Genomic DNA, 17,676 nt, shown 5'->3' on the forward strand with positions numbered 1-17,676 from the left:
ATACTTTTAACTAGTACAATAGCCACTAGCATTGCCAAAACTAATTTGATTACTTAAACTTACGATCCAAATGTACAACCATTACATGATAAATGGGGAAGGACCTGATGTTAAGCAGATTTCTAAATAAAGGATAGGATTAGCTTTGAGTTTGTATGGAAATCCTTAACAAGTATTTTTATTAAGTGAATATAAAGAAAACTCCATGTGATTTAACATGGCCAAATCTACTTTGTTCAAAATAAGGACCTCTCAAGTAAGAACCACTAAAAATCATCAAGATTTTTCTAATTATTGTTTAAAATATCTCAGAAGATTCTCCCATGAAAAGAATATTAATTCAAATATTTAATATTAAGTATTAAATAAAATCCATAAACTCACTGAGAGATGTTATGTTGGGATGATGAGGAGGCCGAGGTTACAAGCTCCTTTTGGCTTCTTACTAAGATAGGAGATGTAGATGCATCTTTTCTAACTTCTGTCACTTTTACTGTATGAATAATAAAGGAAATAATTAGTAATTTTATTCAAATACATGGAAACTGAACAACATATTATTGATGACCAGTGGACTACTGAAGAAATAGGAGGGAAATAGAAAAATGTCTCTAAAATCTAATAAAAATACAACCTACAAGAATCTTTGGGATATAGCAAAGGCGGCCCTAAAAGGTAAGTTTGTAGGTCTAAGTAGTTATATCAAAACAACAGAAAACTCAAACTAATGCCCTAGTTATGAATCTTGTACTTCTTGAGAAACAAGAACAAGCCAAGCCCCAAATTGGCAGATGGAAAGAAATAATAAATAAGATGGCAGAAGTTAATGAAATGGAGACCTCAAAACTACACAAGGAATCAATGTTGGTTCTTTGTAAAAGTACATGAATTGATAAGCTTTTAGCCAATTTGACTGAAAGAAAAATGGAAAAGACCCTCATCAAGCGGGGCACTGGTGGCTCATGCCTATAATCCTAGCTACTCAGGAGGCGTTAGGGGCAGGAAAGCCTGTGAAACTCTTATCTCCAATCCCCCACCAAAAAAAAAAAAAAAAAGAAGAAGCCAGAAGTAGAGCTGTGGCTAAAGTGGTGAAGTGCTAGCCTTCAGCAACAAACCTCAGTATCCAAGCCCTGAGGTTAAGCCCAGGACTAGCCCAAAACAAAATAAAACAAACAACAACAAACAAGATGACACTAACAAAATTAAGAGATAAAATTGGAGTATCACAACAAATACCAATTAAATCTAGAGGATTGTGAAGGCATACTTTAAAAACCTATAATCAAATACACTGGGAAAACGGAGAAGAACTAGATAATTTCCTAAATGTAGTTGACTTACCAAAATTAAACCAAGAAGATATGAACCAGTTAAATAATTTTAAAATAAGCAATGAGACTGAGCAGAATTAAGAGTCTCTCAACAAAGAAAAAGGGGAAAAAGAAAGAGGGGGAAGCAAAACTATAAACTTATTCTATGATGCCAATGTTATATTCACTCCCAAACTAGAAAAGGGTAGAACTAAAATAAGGATCATAGAGCAAAAAAAGTATTTGCAAACTGAATTCAACAACACATTAAAACAATCATATATTATGATCAAGTTATATCCAAGGATGCAAAGATGGTTCAATATACACAATGTATGTAATACATACATTGAGAGATGTTATATTGGGATGATGAGGAGGCCGAGGTTACAAGCTCCTTTTGGCTTCTTATTAAGATAGGAGATGTGGATGCATCTTTTCTAACTTCTGTCACTGTTACTGTATGAACAATAAAGGGAATAATTAGTAATTTTATTCAAGTACATAGAAACTGAACAACATATTATTGAATGACCTGCGGATTGCTAAAGAAATAGGAGAGAAATAGAAAAAAATATTCTCTAAAATCTAATGAAAATACAACCTACAAGAATCTTTGGGATATAGCAAAAGCTGTATTATAAAATACATAAATGTAATATAGCATATATAAAAACAGAATCCAATAAATATGTCAACATATAAAGGCTTTATATGCTGAATGGGGAAAATTTAATATTTCCTCTGAAGTTAGGAATGACACAAGAATGTCTGCTCCCTCTACTTTTATTCAATATAGTACTGGGGTTCCTAGCCTGAATAAGGAAAGGGAAAGAAAGAAAAGGTTTTCAAATAGGAAAGAAAGGTATCCAATTGTCCATATTTGCAGATGATATAATTCTGTCCATAAAAGATACTATAATTCCACTGAAAAACTCCTAGATCTGTTAAATACTTACAGCAACATATGAATATAAAACCAACATACAAAATTCAATCATTTTTCTGTATACCAATTATAACAGAGTGAGAAAGAAATCAATAAAATAATTCCATTCACTGTACCCTAAAAAAGTTCTAAGTATAATATCAAATAATGAGGTAAAAGACCTCCACAATAAAAAAAAAGTTTAAGGCCTTTAAGAAACTAAAAATATGAGAAGATAGAAAGACCTCCCATACTCATTACTGGCAGATTATATCATGAAATTGGCCACATAACCAAAAGCAATCTACAGATTTAATATAATGCCCATCAATGTTCAAAAGTCATTCTTACTCCTGGTTATAACCAAAAGCATCATACCTCCTATCCAACTGTGCCTTCTCCTCAGAAATGATAAATATCTGGGAATACTTAATGAACAGCAGTTATAGGAAGAAAGGAAAACTTATATGGCAAAAAAAGTCCTGAAGGCTACTTGGGTTTTGGGTAGGTCTCATCCACCTTACCCACCTGAAACAATTATCCAAGGATTAGGAACCACTAGACTAGCCAAGCATTTATTTGCCCCGCCACAGACAAGAACTGCCATTTTGAGTCTTAACTCCTATTACCTACATGATGAGCAGGAAATGTTTTCTCTTTTTCTGTTTCTCCCTACTTTAACTGTTTGACTAAAATAAATCCTTGCTAAAACTTTCAAAAACAAGTATCAACCAACACCCAAAACAACAAAAAAAAGAGAAAGTATAAAAGATCCAAGTAGCAAAGATCATCCTAAGCAAAATGAGCAGTCACACTTCAAATTATATTACAGTGGCACCATCACAAAAACAACATGACACTGGCAGAAAACCAGATATGAAGACAACAGAACTGAATAGATGACACAGAAATAAAATCACACAATTACTGCTACTTTATGTTGACAAAGGAGTAAAAAACATACACTGGAAAGAAGATAGCCTTTTCAGCAAACAGTTTTAAGGAAACTGGTAGCTGCCATACAGAAGACAAACTACACATATGGCTTTCCCTCTATAAAAATTGACTCCAAAAGGGTTAATGACGTTATTATAAGATCACAAACCCTGAACCTACTACAGGGAAACATACAAAAAACTCTTGAAGATACCCATATGGATATCTAGTAGGACACTAATTGCCCAGCAAATAAGAGCAAGAATTGACTGATCAAACTGAGAAGTCTCTATATACTAGCAGAAATAATTACCAAAGAACCAAGAGAATGGGGAGAATCTTCACCAGCTGCTCAACAAAATGAGGATTAATACCTACACTACACAAAGTGCTTAAAAAAAAACAGCACAAGAGTAAACATCTCAATCCAACAAATGGGCAAATAAATTGAACAATACAGTTTTCAGAAAAGGTACAAATGGCCAATAGATATGTGTACAAACATTCAGCATCATTATCCATGAAAAAAATGCAAATTAAAACTACACTAAAATTCTACACTAAGATTCTATGTCATCTCAATTCAGAATGGCTATCATTAAGAAAACAAACAGCAAGTGCTGATGAGGCTATGGGGACAAAGATATAACAGTTGATGGGCAAGTAAACTAGTGTAACTACTACAAAAACTAGTATGGAGGTTCCTCAAAAAATAAATATAGATATATCTAGTGACTCCACCATACTACTATAAATCAGTGTACCAGAAAGGCAGCTGCATACCCATGTATACTGCAGCTGTTTCCAATAGTAAATTGGAAAATCAACAACAGACCAATCACTAATAACACACATGCACGCACACACACACACACACACACACACACACACACACACACACACACACACACACACACATTTAATTTCCCCAACTGGGAAAACCCAGTTGGGGAAAGGGGCGAGAAGGAAGGGGACAGTGGGAACACAAAGGAGTTGATACTATTCAAAATACACTATATAATTATATAAAAACATCACAATGAAAGCCTCTTGTGTTACTAATGCATGATAATTCAAAACAAAGAAACATTTTGCTACAAATATTGTTTTTAAATCAAATTTGCAGATTAAGAAAATAAATGATAAATGCTTTCATCATCTGCCTATGGTCAAAAGCTAGTAAGCCTGCATCCATGTCTACACAAGCATTAGCATGGTTTCTGTAGTGTAGTGGTTATCACATTCACCTCACACAATCAAAATTAGAGTTTTCACCGTTAAACTATAATGTAGTCCAAGGCATTAAAAAGAGGAGAAATTATACCTGGCTATAAGATTAGGGAAGTTTTTATGCAGGTGGTGGCATTCTGATAGGAAAGAATGAGGAGGATGGACTTTGAAGCAGGAATTTATATTAACAAAAGCATTACACAAAAAAACCTCAAGGCTAAACTATTAATTTATTCAAGAAACACTTATTGAACATCACTATGTTCTTATATCTTGCTAATGACTTTAAATGTATAATCTCATTAATCTTGCTTACCAGTTTCTAGATTAGAAAAAGAAGTGAAAACTGGAAAAATGGTAAAGTTTATAAAAATTCACACAGCCAGCAGGGCAAGCTGCATTTTAAATGTAATCAGGCTTGATGCTACATCTCCGATATTTTACCATTTGTCAGATGGTCAAAAATAAACCAAAACACCTCCACAAGAATAGTAGCTAAACTGGACTTTATATAGAATATTATGTCCAAAATGTAGACTAGGGTGGGACAGACAGAAAAGAAGTTCACTCTACTAGTTTTTGGCAGCTTCTTGGGTAATGTAGAGGAAAGTAAGATGGGAAAGTATATAAACAACTGAAATTGATTCTTCTTGTTTGGGGCCTGTGATGAGGCAGAATGAAATGGCAGGAACATATTAAAGAGCAAAGCTACTCATGTCATGCCACCTGGAAAACAAGGAGAGAAAAGGGGTCCTAATATACCGTTCAAGGGTGCGTCCCCAATCACCTAACTGCCTCCAACTTCACAGTCCCCTCTTCTAAAGGTTCTACCACCTCCAGTAGCACCACAAGCTGGTAACCAAGTCTTCCACACATGGCCTGGAGGGGATGCTGTCTGTGAGATCCAGACCTCAAAACCACTGAGCTTCACAAGCCAGACTTCTGGGATAGACTACCCGTATTGGTCATTTGGAAATTTTACCTCATGATTTTCTTTCATATTCACATACAGATTGTACTGTTAATGCTTTAACTTTTTGACTTAAAATTTTATTTTAAAAATTACATCATTAGCATAAATAAAAACTAGTATTACTTGTGATAAGCAGATGATTAAAAAAAACTGAAAGTGATTTGTGGGTGAGATGAGAGAGAAGAAATGCCTGGTTGTAACAGATTATAAATATCTTTCAGTCACTATCACAGAACAGTGGAACATTATTAGTCTTAACCTTTTCTGTTTTGATATTTCTGTTCAATTTGGTTGAGACAAGTAATATTTGATGGGTATAATTTAAGGAAGTAATTTTGAAAGAGGATCAAGGGACTTTTTATAATGTATGGATATAATTCAGTAATGTGTGGATACCTTAAAACTGTAACCACAACAACCTGTATATCTGTGCTTACTCATTCTTCTGGGGAGTACAGTAACTTCATCAAAGTTTGAAAGGATATGAGACCTCCAAAACGGTTAGGAATATTTGCTCTAAGGTATATGCCATTTAATTATTCCTTTTTCATAATTCTCTACTATCTACTAATTGTAAAAATTTCAGAAATTATATAAAATTTCAGAAAGCTTTTAATTTTGCCTCTTCTATGAACTTACATATCTGTAAGTTTAGTAGAAGTTGTGCATATTCAAATTAGTGGATCCCTGAACATTTACACATACGTACATATACTTTTTAAAATACAAAAATTTAATACTTTATTTAATTTTTGAAAGAATATTACCAATTAGACTGATGAACTTCATATATAAATGTGTATACTTTTATGTCTGTGAATACACTTAAATACATTTTTGCATGCAAAGATGAAACTGCCCATAATGGATCATGCCCTGTTTATAGATAATTGGCTCTGTCAGCCCATCCATCAATAAACATTTCTTGATAATTCTTTCTTAGAATTCAGTGATTAGAAACCTCTGTTTCTGTGCCCTTTGGTTTTATTTTGTATTTTCAAAACAGTTGAGGTATTTTATATATTCAGTTTAAAAGAATGAATTTTAAGAAAATACCAGTAACCCTTCCCTGATTAAAAAACAACGTAACTTTGCCATCCAGATGTTATTCTGGTAATTATTTCATTTCTGTTCTCTATAGTATTAACATGTTTGTATTGGGTAAAATAAACTTTTGTTTTTGAGCTTTATAAAAATTAAAATATGCTAAAGATATTCTTTTGAGACTTCTTTTGCTCAATATCATGCCTTAATGTTTATCTACATTAATGATTGATATAGTTACAGTTTTATTTCTTTGCTATGCAGTATGACTTTTAACAGTTCTGCTAGCAGTTGATGGATGTTTGGAGTTAATTCTGATTTGGGGCTGTTCAGAAGAATACTGCTGTTAGAGAAGCAACCAGGTATCCACCTAAATATACTCTTTCCTTCTTTTTAGCTACACAGCTAGGTCATATCCCTTGGTTTCCTTTTAATTAAGTGGGATCTGTGGACATTCTATATACCACTTTACACCTGTAATATAAAAATCTTCCATGTGTATTCTTCCATACCTTTCTTTTATTCTAATGGACTTAGTATTGTGGCAAGGCCAAATGTCTCCTGTGAAGGGTCAGATAATAAATCAGGCTTTGTGGGCCAAATGGCCATTGTCACAACTACAAACTTTGCTGTTACAGCATGAAAACAGTGCTTTGTAAAGGAAAAGGGACAGCTGTTTTCCAACAAAACTTTATTTACACTAGTACTAGGCCAAACTGGGCTAATGGTCTAAGTTCCCTTTCCTGTTCCTAATCTTATAGGGAAAAGTTCAATATGTTACAATTACAAATGTTAACTGAAGGTTTTACATATATGCTCATATGCTCTTTACATGTTGGGCAATTCCCTTCAAGTCCTACTTTACTAATGGTTTTTAACATGAAACAATAGCTGGATTGAAAATGCTTTTTCTATGTCAATGGCAGACTCATGTGGTTTTCCCTTCTTTCTGTTAATTGAGTTAATTACATTGATTGATTTTTTTTCCATGTTGAACCAACTGAGTTAAATCCTAAACTAAATTCCACTTGGCCATGGTACCTAATCACCTGCATCTCCCCACCCCCTTTTTTTAATGCCAATTCTGGAGCTTGAACTCAGGGTCTGGGTATTCTCCCTAGAGTGAGCATCTTGAGCCACAGCTCCACTTTCAGCATGAATTGAAGATAGGAGTTTCACAGGCTTATTAACTTCCCTCAAGATTCTCAGATCAGAGTCGGGGACGAAGGAGCCAGACGCAGCGGATGAGCGGATTCTACTCAACACCAACAAGAACCGACAAGGAGCGGAAATCTTCATCCTGCTGTTTGCAGACCAGAGACGACCCAGGATCCAAGACTCGGCGTGAGTACAAGCCCGACATCCTCACTCCTCAGGGAGCAGAGGAGGGAAGGCCACCCCTCCCCCCCCCAACACCGGTGATCTCCATCTTGGATACCGACAAAGTTCGGAGGAGCTGCTAGCTCCAGCTCAGGCCTTGGAATAAAATGAGTCATTTAGCAGGTCACAAGAACTTAATGGCGAAGTGACCTGCCAGATTCAGCTCCATCCAGGGAAAAGCCACCCAGCTCAGGCGCCAGCCATCGGAGTGCCTTACTTCACTGGGTAACCAGAGCCAGAGGCTGCCCCTCCCTCTAGCAGCCTCGACAATCAATTGAAAAACAGAAACCCTGAGAATGGCTCCAGGCTGGGCGCTGTGAGCTTTATCACAAAATAGCCCCAGGGAAAAGCTACTGTTTATTGAAAGGCCTCAACTCTACCCAGAACCTAGCCTCATCACCACATCCCCCTCTTTTGTGATTCTCAAAGCAGATCACCCTCCCAGAAAACTAACCTGGGAGGGGGATCTCAAAATCTTGGGTAAAGCAGAGCATTTTTCTGCCTCTTCCAACCAACCGACTTAAGAAACCAATCAAGCCACAGGACCTCAAGCTGACCAGAGACTCCAACAAGAGACTGGTTGCAGACAAAAGGGAGATACAGGATTCTTCCCACTCCTCCCCCCCCCCCCAAAAAAAATCAAAAGACTTTTTTTTCTTTTCTTTTTTTTTTTCTTTTTTTCTCTTTTTCTTTTTTTTCTTTTTTTCTTCTTCTTCTTTTCTTTTTTTTTTGCTTGTTTTTTGTTTTTTGTTACCTTATATATATATATATATAAATTTTTTTCCCTTCTAAAACTTTTATTAATCTTTAATTTTTGCCTCTTCTGAAAAAATAATTGTTTTCCAGTAACCTTTTTTTTTTTCTCATCTTATAATTTTTATTTTAGGAATACGTGAATAAGAATTTTCCTTTCTTTTCTTGTCTTCTTTCTCTTTTTCTTTCTTTCTTAATTATCTTTTTGTTTTTTATCTAGCTCTACTGAACTTCTGATCTTTTCTTCTCCCGTTCCCATCCTTAAAGCTTTTCACATCTCCTCTATGTCCCTCCCCTTCTCTGAACATATTCACATTCCACTCTAAATAGACGGTCTTTTAACCTCTATAATAACATTAATTTTTATGTTTCTATTCTTTTTCTGGTCTCTCTTTATTCCCCTTTCCGTCTCTTCTTTTTCTCTCTCTCTCTACTTGCATCCTACCCAACTCATTTCCTGCACTGTGATTAGGACATAGTTAACTCTCCCTGTGCCTCCCCACACCAATCTACTCCTATTTTTTACCCACATCTCTCCCTAATCCTAATAATTTCTGGTTTTCCAAATTCTTTTCTGCGGTTCGAAGTCCTTTAACATATAGTCGTTTGATGTTGAATAGATGTATCTGTTGAACTAGATTGTATCTGTAGACTATTGACTGTACAAATGCAAACTTTGGTTGATGGTTGCCTTAAGATAGTGTTCTAGCACAAAACTGGTGCAATCTTTATCTCAAATGGGCCGAGTAAGCCGGAAAAACACAAGAAAAATGGCAAATTCGGGTATCTCAATTCCCAACCTTGATAATCAGGGATTAGAACAGATAAAGAATAATCCAGAGGAGAGTTCCCAAATAGCTCTACAAACACTAATAGCAAACATGATAAATGAGAAGTTTGACAATGTACAAAGGACTCTGTATGAGCGTGATAGGGAGAGAGAGGAGGCATCCCAGAAGTTTATACAGGAATATCATAAGCGTGAGGAAGCTTCTCAAAAACTGATACAGGATTTGCGTGAACAACTTGAGAATACTCAAAGAGAAAGGGAGGAATGGCGTGAGCAGGCAGAGAACACTCAAAGAGAACTGCAGGAATCCCACAGAAGGGAGGAAACTAATCAAAGAGTAATTCACGAATTAAGAGACCAGGTAGAGAATACACAAAGATCACTAAAGACATTCATGGAATCCATTAACGAAGAGCTGAAGGAAGTCAGGGAGACCACAAAGGGAATGCTGAATGGAACCCAACAGAAGGAATGGGAGTCCAAAGAAACCATAACCAATCAACTAAGTGATTTGAGAACAAACACTGAACACCAAATTAAGGAAGTAAAGAAAATCATACAAGACCTAAAACAGAGCTTCAACAAAGAACTTGAAACCATCAAAGCTGACCAATTAGAAGGAAAAGAGATAAAAAACAAAGTAGAGAGTCTTGACAGCAGGTTAGACCATGCAGAAGATCGAATCTCAGGGATTGAAGACAGCCTAGATATTATAGAGAAAGAACATACAACCATCCAAGACAAGTCCAAGAAATATGATAGGTCTATCCAACACCTGGAAGACACCATCAGAAGGCCCAATCTAAGGATAATGGGTGTAGAGGAGCACCTAGAAACAGAAGTTAATGGTCTAGGAAATTTGTTTAACAGGATCCTAGCAGAGAACTTCCCAAACATACAAAAAGATAGGCCTATTCAGATACAAGAAGCTTTTAGAACCCCAAATAGACCAGACCAGAATAGGACATCCCACCGTCACATTATAATCCACACAGGATCAACCCAGACCAAGGAAAAGATCCTTAAAGCTGTCAAGGAGAAAAGGTCTATCACTTATAAAGGGAAACCAATTAGAATTACCTCAGATTTCTCAGCAGAGACAATCAAAGCAAGAAGAGCCTGGAATGACGTATGCCATGCCCTAAAAACAAACAACTATCAACCAAGAATACTGTACCCAGCTAAACTCTCCTTCATAACTGAAGGCCAAATAAAAACCTTCCATAGCAAAGAAAAATTGAAACAATACATCTCCACCAAACCAGCCCTGCAAAAGATTCTTAAAGATGTCCTACACATAGAAAACCAACAAGACCACAATAAAGGCCAAGAAACTGCACCCAAACTGAGAATCCAAGAACCTTAGGAAGAACCCAGTTTTCACAGCCCCCAAGAAGGTGGATAACATGGCAGGAACCCCCAAATACCTCTCAGTCCTATCTCTTAACGTTAACGGACTGAACTCTCCAATTAAGCGACATAGACTGTCTAGTTGGATTAAAAAACAAGACCCCTCTATCTGCTGCCTGCAGGAGTCACATCTTGCCCGTAAAAACAAACATATTTTCAAAGTTAAAGGCTGGAACAAAATCTACCAAGCAAACGGCCCTCATAAACAGGCGGGAGTTGCAATCCTAATATCAGATAAAATAGACTTCAAACTAAAATTCGTGAGAAGAGATAAAGAAGGTCGCTACATACTAATTAAAGGATCTCTCCTTCAGGAGGATATTACAATTCTAAATATCTATTCGCCAAACAATGGAGCACCCAAATTTATCAAAGAAACACTACTTTCCCTCAAATCCCATATAGATCCAAAGACATTAATTGTTGGGGATTTTAACACACCACTCTCCCCACTAGATAGATCAACTCGGCAAAAACTCAACAGAGAAACCGCAGATCTAAACAGCTGCATAGATCAACTAGACTTAACAGACATTTACCGAACATTTCACCCAGCAGCAACAGAATATACGTTCTTCTCAGCAGCACATGGAACGTTTTCTAAAATAGACCACATTTTAGGCCACAAAGCAAACTTGTCTAAATTCAGAAACATTGAAGTTATACCTTGCATACTCTCTGACCACAAGGGAATAAAATTAGATCTCAACACCAAAAGCCACCAAAGAAAGTCCGGTATCACATGGAGGCTGAACAACACACTGTTGAATCATGAGTGGGTCATGGAAGAGATTAGAAAGGAAATTCAAATGTTCATGCTATTCAACAAAAATGAACACACAAATTACCAGCTCCTCTGGGACACAGCAAAGGCAGTACTCAGAGGCAAGTTTATAGCTCTGAGCTCCTACATCAACAAATTGGAGAGATCGGAAACTAACAATTTAATGACACATCTAAACCTCCTTGAAAAAGAGCAGCAAGATAAACCCCAATCCAGTAGACGGAAAGAAATAATCAAAATTAAATCAGAATTAAATGAATTAGAATCCAAAAAAACTATAGAAAGAATCAACAAAACAAAGAGTTGGTTCTTCGAAAAACTTAACAAAATTGACAGACCCTTAGCAAACCTTATCAGAAAAAGGAGAGAACACACCCAAATTAATAAACTCAGAGATGAGAATGGAAACATCACCACGGAAACAACCAAGATTCAGAACATTATAAGGGAATACTTCTCAAAACTTTATGCTAATAAGTTTGAGAACTTGACAGAAATGGACCTTTTCCTAGCAAATATTGACATGCCAAAACTAAACCAAGATGAGTTAAACCAGCTTAACAGGCCCATATCAAGCATTGAAATAGAAACAGCAATAAGAGACCTCCCAGCTAAGAAAAGTCCAGGACCAGATGGTTTTACAGCGGAATTTTACAAGGCCTTCAAAGCAGAGCTCACACCAATACTCCTCCAACTCTTCAATGAAATTGAAAGAGAAAGCTCACTACCGAACACATTCTATGAAGCCATCATAACCCTCATCCCAAAACCAGGCAGGGACTCATCAAAGAAAGAGAACTATAGACCCATTTCTTTGATGAACATTGATGCAAAACTTCTCAACAAAATTTTGGCCAATCGACTTCAACAATTCATCCAAAAAATCATACACCATGATCAAACAGGATTCATTTCAGGGATGCAAAGCTGGTTCAATATACGCAAATCAATTAATATTATTCATCACATCAACAGGAGCAAGAATAAGAACCACATGGTTATCTCAATAGATGCAGAAAAAGCATTTGACAAGATCCAACACCCCTTTATGATGAAGGTTCTGGAAAAATTAGGAATCCATGGAACATTCCTCAATACAATAAAGGCTGTATATGACAAACCTACAGCCAGCATTATACTCAATGGTGAAAAACTAAAGCCATTTCCTCTTAACTCAGGAACAAGACAAGGATGCCCACTCTCTCCACTTCTCTTCAATCTAGTATTAGAATGCCTAGCTACAGCAATAAGACAAGATGCAGACATAAAGGGGATCCAAATAGGGAAAGAAGAAATAAAACTCTCCCTCTTTGCAGATGACATGATCTTGTATTTAAAGAATCCCATAGACTCCACTCCCAAATTACTCAAGCTGATTCAAAACTTTGGCAAAGTAGCAGGTTATAAAATTAACCCCCAATAATCAATGGCCTTTCTATATGCCAACAATGAGAAAAGTGTGGCTGAAATTAGGAAAGCAACTCCATTTGTAATAGCCCCACAAAAAATAAAATACCTAGGAATTAACTTAACCAAGGAAGTGAAGGACCTCTATGATGAAAACTTTAAAATCTTGAAAAAGGAAATCAACACAGACCTTAAAAAATGGCAAAACCTCCCATGCTCCTGGATTGGCAAGATTAACATCGTGAAAATGGCAATACTTCCCAAGGCTATCTACAAATTCAACGCGATACCTATCAAAATTCCACCCTCATTCTTCAAGGAAATAGAGGAGGCAATCCAAAAATTCATATGGAACAATAAAAGACCCCGAATAGCAAAAACGCTCCTCAACGGAAAGAACACTGCTGGAGGAATATCCATACCAAATTTCAAACTCTACTATAAAGCCATAGTAATCAAAACAGCTTGGTATTGGCATAAGAACAGACCTCAGGACCAATGGAATAGAATTGAAAACCCAGAAATGAACCTACAGACCTATAGCCATCTAATCTTTGATAAGGAAGCTAAAACAATAGAATGGAAGAAAGACAGCCTCTTCAGTAAATGGTGCTGGCAAAATTGGTTAACTACATGTAGAAAACTAAAGCTAGATCCTTATATATCACCCTGTACCAGAATCAACTCCAAATGGATCAAAGACCTTGAACTCAAAGCAGACACTCTGAAAACATTACAGGATGGAATAGGAGAAACCTTAGGTCTCCTTGGGTCAGGCCGAAATTTTCTGAATAGAGACCCGGAAGCACAACAAATCAAAGAAAGGTTGGACAAATGGGATTGCATACGGTTGCAGAGCTTCTGCAGGGCAAATGACATAGCTGGCAAGATCAATAGAAAGCCCACCGATTGGGAGAAGATCTTTACTAGCCATACAACGGACAAGGGTCTCATATCTAAAATATACTTGGAACTCAAAAAATTAAACCACCCAACAACAAATCCTCAAAGAATCAACTGCCCAATAAATAAGTGGGCGAAAGACTTAAAGAGAAGCTTCTCTGAAGAAGAAACAAGGATGGCCAATAGACACATGAAGAAATGTTCAACATCCCTAGCCATAAAAGAAATGCAAATCAAAACAACATTGAGATATCACCTCACTCCAGTTAGAACAGCAAAAATCAAGAACTCTAACAACAACAGATGCTGGAGGGGATGTGGACAGAAAGGAACCTTACTTCATTGTTGGTGGGAATGTAAACTTGTTCAACCACTTTGGAAAGCAGTATGGAGGTTCCTCAGAAGACTTCACATAGATCTCCCCTATGATCCAGCAATCCCACTTTTGGGCATTTACCCAAATGTTTACAAACAAGACCACACTAAAGCTACCAGCACAACTATGTTTATTGCAGCATTATTTACCATAGCTAAGATATGGAACCTACCCAGATGCCCCTCAGTAGATGAATGGATCAAGAAAATGTGGTATATATACACAATGGAATTCTATGCCTCCATCAGAAAGAATGACATTTCCCCATTTGTTAGGAAATGGAAAGGCTTGGAAAAAATTATATTAAGTGAAGTAAGCCAGGCCCAAAGAAGCATAGGTCCCATGGTTTCCCTTATTTGCAATATCTAGTATAGGTATGAGTCAAGCGGAAAAGGTCAGATAATGTGATGTTAGGAAAATGAACCCTTAAATATGTATTTTAATGTTTTCGTTTCTTTCATGCATGTGTTTCTAACGCATTTATAAGATTATTTCTTTGTTGCTTTGTATGTCCCTCCCCCACAGTGTAACCCCCGCTTTCACTATATTTGATGTCAGTATAACATGTGGAGGAGATGGGGACAAACAAGTCGTTTAAGGATTCAGGTGGACCTGTTGCAACAATGAGAAGTACAAAATGTCATGTGAAAACCAGCTTTACAATGTCGGTGTGGGGGGGGGGGGTATAATTGGGTGGGGGGAGGGGGGTAAAATTGGGTGGGGGGAGGGGGGAGGCGGGGAAGGGAAGTGAAGGGTAAACAAAAGAGGAGGCTGCAATGCTTGGTAAGAAATGTATGCATTATCCTGCCCATGTAATTGTAGCCCCCCTGTACAGTATGTTCTCAAATAAAATAAAATACAATTAAAAAAAAAAAAAAGATTCTCAGATCACGGAAGTGGTGCTGTAGCTCAAGTGGTAAAGCGCTCGCCTTGAGCTGAAGAGCTGAGGGACAGCGCTCAGGCCCAGAGTTCAAGCCCCATGACCGACAAAAAAAAAAAAAAAGATTCTCAGATCTCAGCCCCTTGAGTAGATGGGATTACAGGCTTGAGTCACTGTTGTCTACCTCATGCCTTTTAATATGTTGCTGCATTCAGCTTGCTACTCCTTTGTTGAAGATACTCTCATACATATTTATAAGGGAGGTTGATCTATAGTTTTCTTATTAGTGTTTGCCTGGCTCTGGTATCTGAAGTTCTTAAAACAAGGTAGGATGGATTCTTCCCTGTAACATTATATGAAAAAAATCTTAGAAGAATTTGTTTTCACTCTTTTTAAAACAACAACAACAACATCATCAACAACAAACATTTGGTAGAATTCATTAGCAAAGTGATCTGGTCCTTGGCTTGTCTTTTTTTGGGGGAGGGGTTTTGATTACTAACTAAATCTTTTGTTAAAGATCTACTCAGATTTTCTATTTATTAGAGTCAGTTTTACTAATGTTTCTAGAAATTTACCCATTTTGTCTAAGTTATCTAGTTTCCTGGCTTTTGATTTGTCTATTGTTTGCCTCAGTTATTATTATTATAACTTTGCCATAGGTAACATAGTCTGTTCATTTGACTTAATGTTTTCATATTCATTAATGTTTAATATACATTAAAATGTGTACATTTAAATGTATACACATTAACATACATATTTCCATATACATTTTAATGTTTCGTATCTATTAAAAGCATGAGCTATCAGCAATCCACTAGATCTAAGCAATTCTATTGTATCTAAATTAAACCTAAATTAGAAAAAATCAGCTGGGCACTGGTGGGCACTTGTATTTCTAGCTATTACGAGCTATTCAGAGGCTGAGATCTGAAGATCACAGTTCAAAGATAGCCCAGGGAGGAAAGTCCATGAGATTCCTTTTTTTTTTTTTTTTTGTGGTCCTGGGGCTTGAACTCATGGTCTGGGCACTGACTCTGAGCCTTTATGCTTAAGGCCAGCTCTCTACCACTATTATAACAACTCCACTTCTGGCTTTTGGGTAGTTAACTGGAGATAAAAATTTCATGGACTTTCCAACCTGGGATGGCTTTGAACTGTGATTCTCAAATTTCAGCCGCCAGAATAACTAGGATTATAGGAGTGAGCCACCAAGGATTATCTCAATTAACCACCCAAAAGCAGGAAGTAGGACTGTTCTTCAAGTAGTAGAGCATAAGCCTTGAGCATAAAAGTTCAGGAACAGCACCCATGCTGTTTAAGCCCTGAGAACACACACACACACACACACACACACACACACACACACACACACACACACACACACCCATGCTGTTTAAGCCCTGGGACACACACACACACACACACACACACACACACACACACACACACACACACACACACACACACACACACACACACACACACACACACCAATCACCAGTTTTCTAAACTCCTAAGGCAATGCTGTTTTTCAGTCTAAACCCTACTGCCTTCTCTTTGGCATCTGCAATCAATCATTATAAAGACTTTGAAGGGATAAGCAGATATTTTGCTTAAGTCACAAAATCACTGCAGGCACTGAGGTTAAAAGGCTTAACTGATTAGTTCCTTATTGTGAGAAATCAGGACAAGGTATAGAAAAATATCAATATATTTAATGTTATGTTAATTTGTTCAACAAATATATAAATGAGCACCCACTACATGTTAGGTAATGGGGATATAATACTGAACCTACTGAGTCTACACTCTAGTGAGAGAAGATATATAAACATATATAATAAATAGGTAAATGAGACAATTTGTTGAGCTAATTCTTTCCATTGTAAAGGATGAAAAGTATGGGCTATAATTTAAGTGAAAATATTCGATATACAGCAACTTCAACTCATAAAATAATCTCTTACATTGTAATTTTTAATGAAATGGACATAAAAATTTATTCTACATGTCTGGGTTTATTCATCACACTCTAATATGCTTGCCTTCTATATACTGTTGATAAAACTATCAATGGATATTATATCTTTTTTTTTTTTGGTTGGTTGTGGGACTTGAACTCTTGAGTCACAGAGCCACTTCTGGTTTTCTAGTGGTTTATTGGAGATAAGAGTCTCACGGAGTTTCCTGCCCGGGCTGGCTTTGAACAACGATCCTCAGATCTCAGCCTCCAGAGTAGCTAGGATTACAGGCGTGAATCACCAGCACCAGGCTTGTATATTATATCTTTTATCTCAGCCTTTTGGGAATCAGAAGTAACATCTTCTAGTACTTATGATTAAATATAATAATAATACCTACGGTAATAATGATAAAGGGAACATAAATACATGATTTTTTTAAGACAAGATGGAAATGGTTTCTGTACTTTGGATATTTCAACTTAGCTATGTTTTTAATCATATCACCTGCTACTATTGGCAATAAAGAATGTTCACATCTTTGAAAGTACAAGGTCAATTAGAAGACTCATTAGGGGCTTTAGAGATTATTCTTCACTTCAACT

At 36.6% G+C, this 17,676-nt stretch overlaps 1 protein-coding gene across 7 annotated transcripts in view; it reads right to left on the reverse strand.

Moving 5' to 3' along the window:
* Nucleotides 1-17,676, reverse strand: part of Kiaa1328 (KIAA1328 ortholog) — a 199,439-nt gene that overhangs the window by 41,396 nt on the left and 140,367 nt on the right. For 4 of the 7 annotated variants that reach the window (XM_070029293.1, XM_070029294.1, XM_070029292.1 and 1 more), the window contains 2 exons: nucleotides 1,659-1,769; nucleotides 385-493 (listed from right to left, as the gene is read on the reverse strand). The exons of 1 other annotated variant lie outside the window; for it this stretch is intronic. In XM_070029293.1, coding sequence (XP_069885394.1) covers nucleotides 385-493; nucleotides 1,659-1,769 — 220 coding nt within the window. The remainder of the gene's footprint in view (nucleotides 1-384; nucleotides 494-1,658; nucleotides 1,770-17,676) is intronic. 2 more of the 7 variants (XM_070029297.1, XM_070029295.1) reach the window with 1 other exon arrangement.

This window comes from Dipodomys merriami, unplaced genomic scaffold, assembly GCF_024711535.1.
Source record: "Dipodomys merriami isolate MVZ:Mamm:240054 unplaced genomic scaffold, mDipMer1.0.p SCAF_2, whole genome shotgun sequence".
NCBI lineage: Eukaryota > Metazoa > Chordata > Mammalia > Rodentia > Heteromyidae > Dipodomys > Dipodomys merriami.